The sequence below is a fragment of the Lotus japonicus genome, chromosome 3 (genome assembly GCF_012489685.1).
Source record: "Lotus japonicus ecotype B-129 chromosome 3, LjGifu_v1.2".
Lineage (NCBI taxonomy): Eukaryota > Viridiplantae > Streptophyta > Magnoliopsida > Fabales > Fabaceae > Lotus > Lotus japonicus.
This window is the reverse complement of record NC_080043.1, coordinates 2196565-2204153: the sequence shown is the minus strand read 5'-3', so window position 1 is coordinate 2204153 and position 7589 is coordinate 2196565. Positions and strand designations below refer to the sequence as shown.

Sequence of the window (7589 nt, the reverse complement as noted above, 5' to 3'; positions counted from 1 at the left end):
ATAGAAATTGGAGGGAAGATGGAGGAGGGAGAAAGTTTGAGTGATGTGGAATTGTCGGAGAAGGGGTTATGGGTGCGCGAGGAAGAGGAAGAAGAGGGGAAAATGATAAAAAGTACTAAAGTTGATGAAAGAATTTTGAAGGACTAAAATTGACTAGTAAACGGTAAAGGTGTGTGTCATTAGGGGTATTTATGAAATATTGAAAAATGTGGTGAGAATGGGGTGAGGTGGTGTTTTAAACAACACCCAAACTAAAATTGACTTCCTTTATTCACAGCCACACAGCTATAAGATACTGCCAACTTTACCTAAATAAGTATGAAGAACAAGTTTGAAAGTCTCTCTTTGGCCCATAACAACACAAATGAAAAATGTTACTTTAAGGGGAATTACTTTTCCCACCAACTAATTTTCTAAAAGTGAGTTAGGTAGCTGCTTGAACTCTCATTTTCATCTCCAATTCCAAAAGAAAAAGACTGATCAGACAATCACTTTCAGCCATTTATATCAAGTCTTTTAAATTCTTCCTTTTTTCCAATTTTGATTACTGTCACATGACAAAAATTTATAGCCCCTACTAGTAGTCCAACTACCACTACACACCGTCCTAACCTCCTAACCCACCCAAATACAGTAAGGAAATAACTTACAAGAACACAATAAAAAATTAATTAAAAAATTGACCAGAAAAGAAAATGGGGCTGTTGTCACTTTTTTTTTGCTTTTTGGATTGTCACTTCACCGGTAGGTTCTGTAGGCTGGGGTATACATGCAGCTCTCAGCAAACTTCACCAAATCTTTGGGTTGTGGAAGGCGAGTGGCCAACCCTGAGAATAACACAAACTCGATTTTAGTGCAATGTTTGGAAAATATTTTAGAATAGTTGATTCTAAACAAAAAACAATTATGAGGAGAAGCTTCTGCGAGTAGATTCTAGACATCAGAATTGACTCTAAGAAAAAAAAGCTAATACAAACATGCTACATGTTTGAAAACTCGTTCGAAAATCACGGTGAATGTGAAATAATGGTGGACAGAAGTAACTTCCTATAGTTTTTTCTTCTGTCTGTCATGATTTTGGCTTCACTGTAGGTTTCAAACGAGTTTCCAAACATGTACATAATTAGCTTTCAAGAAATGCAAGTGTAGAAGGTGCATATAGCAATAGAAAACTAAAAGCTAACCTAGTTCATAAGCCTTAGCAGCAACTTTGGCAGCTATATGTGCTGAAATCTTTCTGATGTTGGTGAATGGTGGAAATATGAGCCCTTTGTCAAAGTGCTCTTGTGTCACTTGTTCAGCCAAAGCCTCCGCTGTTACATGACATTGTAATGTATGTCAGTAATAGCATAAAAACCAAGTCAACTATCGCTACAACAGTTTTTTTTTGTCAGTCCACAAGTATCTTGTGAACGATGGGGTTATGAAGATTGAAATTAAAGTTCAAGTATCTTGTGAACTTACAGGCAGCCAGAAGCAGGTCATCATGCACTCGAATCGTCCCAGACATAATCAAACCTAGACCGAATCCAGGGAATATGTATGCATTGTTGGCCTGATGAAGAAAGGAACAAAACAACCAAATTAGACCATATTTCACATGTGAATTTGAATATTTATAGATAATATCAGGGGCTTATACCTGGCCAGGCACAAACACTTTATCATCATACGGAACTGGGGGAAATGGGCTCCCACTTGCAAAAATGGCGCGTCCCTATGCAAATAAATTAATCAGCACTGATCAATCCCAAGCTCCAACCAACTATATAAATCAATTTAAATTGACCATAGCAATATACTACAATGAAAGCTTAATCATTGCTTCCTGTTACCTTGCTCCATGTATAAGCTTCTTCAGCAGTACATTCTGACTGCGACGTTGGGTTCGAAAGAGAAAGAATGATAGGTCTCTGCAAGCAAGTATCATACAACACATTGCTTAGCTTATCTGGATTTCAAATTGCATGGTAGCTACTAGGTAGACATAGAGATTGACATAGTACCTCATTTATAGAGGACATGGCCTCAATGACCTCTTTGGTAAAAGTTCTACCTTGTCCTGATGTTCCAATCAGCACTGTTGGCTTGATTTGCTGAAAGGTAGTAACAATGAAAATTTTAAGAAAATTGGAACTTCTGCTGTGGTTATGTGTGTAATGAACAGAAAGATTGATCATACCTTAACAGCATCTACTAGATTTTTGACAGGTTCATGTTCATGAGCCCAGGGCTTCTTAAAATGTTGGAGTGATTCTTTCCGGGAACTGACAATCAGTCCCTGCAAAAGTAGGAATAAAGGATTAATAAAATTGAAGATGAGAATCTGTTACATCAAGGTGGAGCTAAATTGAATTTACACAACCTTTGAGTCCACCAACCAAATGTTCTTGCGCACTTCCTCCAGTGGGGAATTTGTCTGTTTTGATGTTTCAAGTGCTATGAGTTCTGCTATTCCAGTGCCAGCCTGAAACCACCAGACAGTACAATTAAGCAATGAGGAGAAAATGGATGGATCATTTTCTAGTCAAAGTGATTTTAAGAAATCTTGCTTTAATGAGTTCTAATATATGAAGTCAAGCAGCAGTCTCCTGGGTGTGAAAAGTTAGAACCAATGAAGAAAGACACGTGATAGCAGGACTATAGAATTACCTCTCCGGCACCAAGGAATAAGAATCTGTGGTCAGCTAAGTTTCCTCCAACCAATTTCAGAGCTGCAACTAGTCCAGCAAGAACCACAGATGCTGTTCCCTGGAACAAAGTAGATATGATATCTCAGAGCTAGTTATATAAGTATAGTTACCAAAGTACCTGAAGTTTTTCAAGAAAAAAAAACTCTTACCTGAATGTCATCATTAAACACCAGATGTGTGGATCTATATTTTTCAAGTAGATCAAAAGCATTGTGGTTTGCAAAGTCTTCAAACTAAATATATGGGAAATACAGAAAACAGGAAAGTCGAAATTAGTAAGGATTGACGTCCAATACATGAAGAAATTGTGCCTTTCCACACTGCTTAATACCTGAATTAGGACTTTTTCACCATAAGTTTGCTTGACAGCAGTCATAAATTCATTCATAAGTTCAGCATATTCCTGGTATCAGCAAAGTTGGAGAAAAGTAAATATTTCAGTACATTAGAAAGTTGGGGTGACTGAAATTAAAAATGATTAACTCCACATGACTAAGCAAGGAAACAAAATTATCAACCTGCCCAGTTGCTCGTCTTTGCTTTAGTCCAATATATAATTCATCATTTAGCAGCTTCTCATTGTTTGTACCCACATCAATGGTAATAGGCAAGCACTGAAATCATTTTAAAAGAGAATATTTTTAGTTATAATAAGAAATGGAAGTTACATTATGCACAACCAATATTATTTTGGTTTAACAATGCAAGAAATATATACTTACAGCAGAAGGACGAACTCCTCCAAGAGCAGTATATAAGGAGAGTTTTCCTACCGGTATTCCCATTCCCTGAGAATACAACATAGGTTACCGGAGAAGAGATTAAACACCGATCTCGTGATTCAATAAAACCATCATGAATAGTAAATGTTCACAACAACAAGATAGACATTACCTGACAACCAAGATCTCCAAGACCCAGGATCCGTTCTCCATCAGTTACCACTATGACTTGAATGTTCTTCTCAGGCCAATTCCTTAGTACTTCAAGAATCCTTCCCCTTAAGTTTAAAACCCATACAAGAAACAAATGAACAATAAAAACAACAGATAAACTATTCAAAACAAAGTGAAAACCTACAAAGAACGCATTTGGATGCAAATCAAAGAACACTTATTTTAGCTTATTTAGAGAAAATAAGTCCATGTCCAAACGGACTCAAAGAGCCTCCAAAGGATAAAAGAGCAGTCGAAGTCAAACTTACTTCTCCTTCAAACTGATATAAAGACCCTGAGGACGCATAAAGATGCTGCCATATTTCTGGCAAGCTTCACCAACAGTTGGAGTATAGACAACTGGGAGTAACTCTTCCACGTGATCGATAAGGAGTTTGTAAAACAGCCGTTCATTTCTTTCCTGCAACCGACAATATATTAAAGTGAAAGCATTAGAGTCCATTTCCAAAAAGTTCCCACCCAAACCACCAGAGGAAACTTCCACCAAGATATGATTTTACATCAAAGACAAATTTCAAAGTTATAAATAAAATCATGAGCATAATGAAACCACCATAAAATTTTCGACACATTTTAAAAAGTGCGCAGACAACATATTGAGGGCACCGAAAAATCGTTCAGAGATTGCTGCAAAAAAGTTTGGCCTCATCATCCACGTGCGCTTTTTTCACATTGCATGGTACAGTTATATGAATTTTAGTTCTAGACAATTGCTAAACAATGTTTAATAAAGAAGCAGCAGACAAAAACTGCATTATTTCATAACTTTTCAAAAAAGAATTGTTCACAAGGCCACACCTGAAGATCCATCATTGCCATGTACTTCTGCAATGGAACTTGATACTGGCGTATGTGCTGGATCATTTTCTTCACCTTCAGAAAATTTAAATTGATGTCGTGTGAGAACAATAACAATCTAATAGCTTTCAAAAGTTAAGAAAAGTATTCATAGTATCTTCTAGTCAGATAGTTAACCTGAGTTTCCTGAGGAATAACTGTCGGGGGAAGAAGACCACGCAAGTAGTGAGCATCCCTCTCCTTCTCCGAGAAGGCTAGCCCTTTGTTGAAGTGAGGATCTCGCAACAATGTATAACCACTGAAAAGGTAAGAATCAGCTAAAATGTAAGTTTATGCATAATGGCTCAACCTCTCTCTCTGGCTAATCTAGTACAGAAAGTAGCACACTTCAATTTACGATCTTCTCCATTAAGAATTTAGAATTGCAATAGGGGCATCACATTCACCAACACAACAATACGGAATAAACAGAAGGGAATGTAAACATTGAAGATGATTAAGCACATGATCACATATACACATAGAAAACAAAGGATCTATATGACTAGTCAAATCACAAGTGATTCAGTGTAGGTCTGGATACACGGTGAGCCAAAATCATGGTGGACAAAAGCAACTTCCCTTAGCTTTTGCTTCTGTACACCATGATTTTGCCTTCTCTGTGTTTTTCTACATGTATCATCCAAACATGTACACAATCTGACAAAAAAGAAAGACAACAGGCTAGATTAAGAGATCATGTGACTCACCTAGAGACAGAGACACTCCAAGGAGTCACAAAGTGATCCTCCGTGGCCCTATCCTCGCCGTACACATCCTGAGGACCGCCGGGGGAGATTGGGTTATCGTCTACGTCCGCCACGGTGGTCCCGTTTCTCATGTCATTCTCTTTCGACGGCGTCAGTGTTGGCGTCTCCATCACAACGCTGCCGTTTCTATCACCTGACTTGGTGCTGCTGCTTGGGGCCATACACAGCACCCTCAAAGGAGCTGAATGCCTTCTCTGTGAACCAGAGAAGTTGCTAGACCCACCTAACCCTGAGTTGCTCTGCGTAAAAAGATCACCAGAAGAGGAAAAATGAGACAAATTATCAGCACCCAGAGAATCAAATCAGCTAATCTCATCAAAATCAGAAGAAAAAACACAACTTTTTTTTCATAACTTGAACAAGTACCCAGAAAACCAAATCAGCTAATCTCATCAAAATCTGAAGAAAAAATCAAATTTTTTTCATAGCTTGACCAAATAACCCAGATAACTAAATCAGCTAATCTCATCAAAATAAGAAGAAAAAAATCAATTTTATGTTCATAGCTGAAAAACCCCAGAAACTTGGAATCTTTACCAAGTCTAAATTCTTGGCACACCAAATTGTGAACAAAAATTAACAAGCTAGAGCCATTTTTGTTTCCTGATTCACAAGCAGGGAATGGAAGAGAACAAAAAAAATCAATTTTTTTTCATAGCATCAACAAGTAACCCAGAAAACCAAATCAGCAAAATTCATCAAAATAGCAGAAAAAAAATCATTTTTTTCATATTTTAAACAATAACACAGAAAACCAAATCAGCAAAATTCATCAAAATCAGAATAAAAAAAAATCAAAATTTTCATATTTTAAACAAGCAACCCAGAAAACAAATCAGCTAAACTCATCAAAATCAGAAGAAAAAAAAAATCTATTTTTTATATCTTTAACAAATAACCCAGATAACCAAATCAGCTAATCTCATCAAAATCTGAACTCAGAAGAAGAAAAATCAATTTTTTTTTTCATATCTTCAACAATTAACACAGAATCCCGGTGATATTTACCGAGTCTATATCCTTGTTACACCAAATTGGGTACAAAATCCAACAAGATAGAGACATTGGAAGAGAAAGAAAAACATTGGTAAGAGTTCATCAAATTACCAGGAAGCTGCATCTAGATGAGATCATGATTGCGAATGAAGGAAATGCGAGAGAGAGAGAGAGAGAGAGAGAGAGAGAGTCCTAGTCCTTTGTTTCTGTCTCACAGTGAGAGAGAGAGAGAGAGAGAAATGAGAGACAAATTCTATGAAGAAAGAGAGAGTCTTATGGGAATGGGAGGATGAACCCTTGGTTTTCTCCTCCTCTGTTTTCTGTCTCTCTGTTTTCTGTCACTCTGTTTCTCCCTCACACAGCTCAGCAGCTCACACAGAGAGAAGAAGCAACGTACAACGAAACTTCCCTCACTGCGTTAGCCTTAAAAAGGGTGTGGGTGATGGATGGAAGAACACGAGAGAGTACTTTTGCTGTTACCAAACTACCCTGGACTTGTTCAAAAAAGCACTTCTCTTGTGTTGTTTTTATAATGCAAAAATTAGAATTCCAAAAATTATTACGCAAGCAGCAATGAATAATAAAGTGAAAATAAATCTAGTAAGTCTTTGTTTGGAGGCAAATCTATTCACTCTTCCAAGGTTGGTTTTATTGCGATCGTGGAATGAGACTGTGGTGTTGAGTGCCAGCATCTATGGGTTTCATCATATTGACATGTGGACATGTATTACGAGGACGATTGTTTGGGTGCTTTAATTAATGGGTTTGCGATACTTCTTGGTGTTTGGCTAGCTTGAGAGATTTGACTCATAAAATTGTGTGACTCATTTTAAAGAGTAAAGTAAGTTATAAAAATCGTTAATTGAGAAATCAAAGTTGTAGTTCGGATCACATACATAATCTTTATGCGTAACTAGTGTAGTTTTTTGCAATGTTATTCAGGCCAAATCAGCTTGCAACAAGGAGGCTCTCCACTTGCACCGAATTCTGCGTGCTAGAGACTCAGACTCTACTTATTTTGAATCGTGGAATCCTGTCGATTAAAGATTGTATTAAGCTGAATTTGGCTGGAGCTTATTCATCTTCTACAAATATGACAGCTTGTGGTGGGGTGATAAGGGACCATTTCGATGCCCTTATTGTTGCTTTCTCTAAGCGCATAGGTACTTGTTCTGATTTGCATCCGAAGCTACGAGGGGCCCTTTTTTATGCTCATCTCCTTTAGCATTGAGGGGTTTCGTCGTGTGGTCATTGAATTTGACTCAACGTGTTGCATCCAGTTCCTAAATTTTGGTTGCCCTGATCACCATGTGCGTGTGCCACTTGTCATCCAAATT

General features: G+C 37.5%; 1 protein-coding gene across 1 annotated transcript; it reads right to left on the bottom strand.

Annotated features, from left to right (window-relative positions):
- Nucleotides 1-477: 477 nt before the first annotated feature.
- Nucleotides 478-6748, bottom strand: LOC130748257 (NADP-dependent malic enzyme-like). The gene is made up of 19 exons (XM_057601443.1): nt 6364-6748; nt 5197-5495; nt 4625-4745; nt 4448-4522; nt 3898-4049; nt 3588-3693; nt 3416-3481; nt 3212-3307; nt 3025-3096; nt 2843-2926; nt 2653-2751; nt 2366-2467; nt 2183-2281; nt 2007-2096; nt 1836-1913; nt 1643-1717; nt 1465-1555; nt 1185-1313; nt 478-827 (listed from the first exon to the last, which is right to left on the bottom strand). Exons 1-19 carry the CDS (start codon nt 6388-6390, stop codon nt 739-741), a joined length of 1950 nt encoding a protein of 649 aa, XP_057457426.1. The 5' UTR covers nt 6391-6748; the 3' UTR covers nt 478-738.
- Nucleotides 6749-7589: the final 841 nt, after the last annotated feature.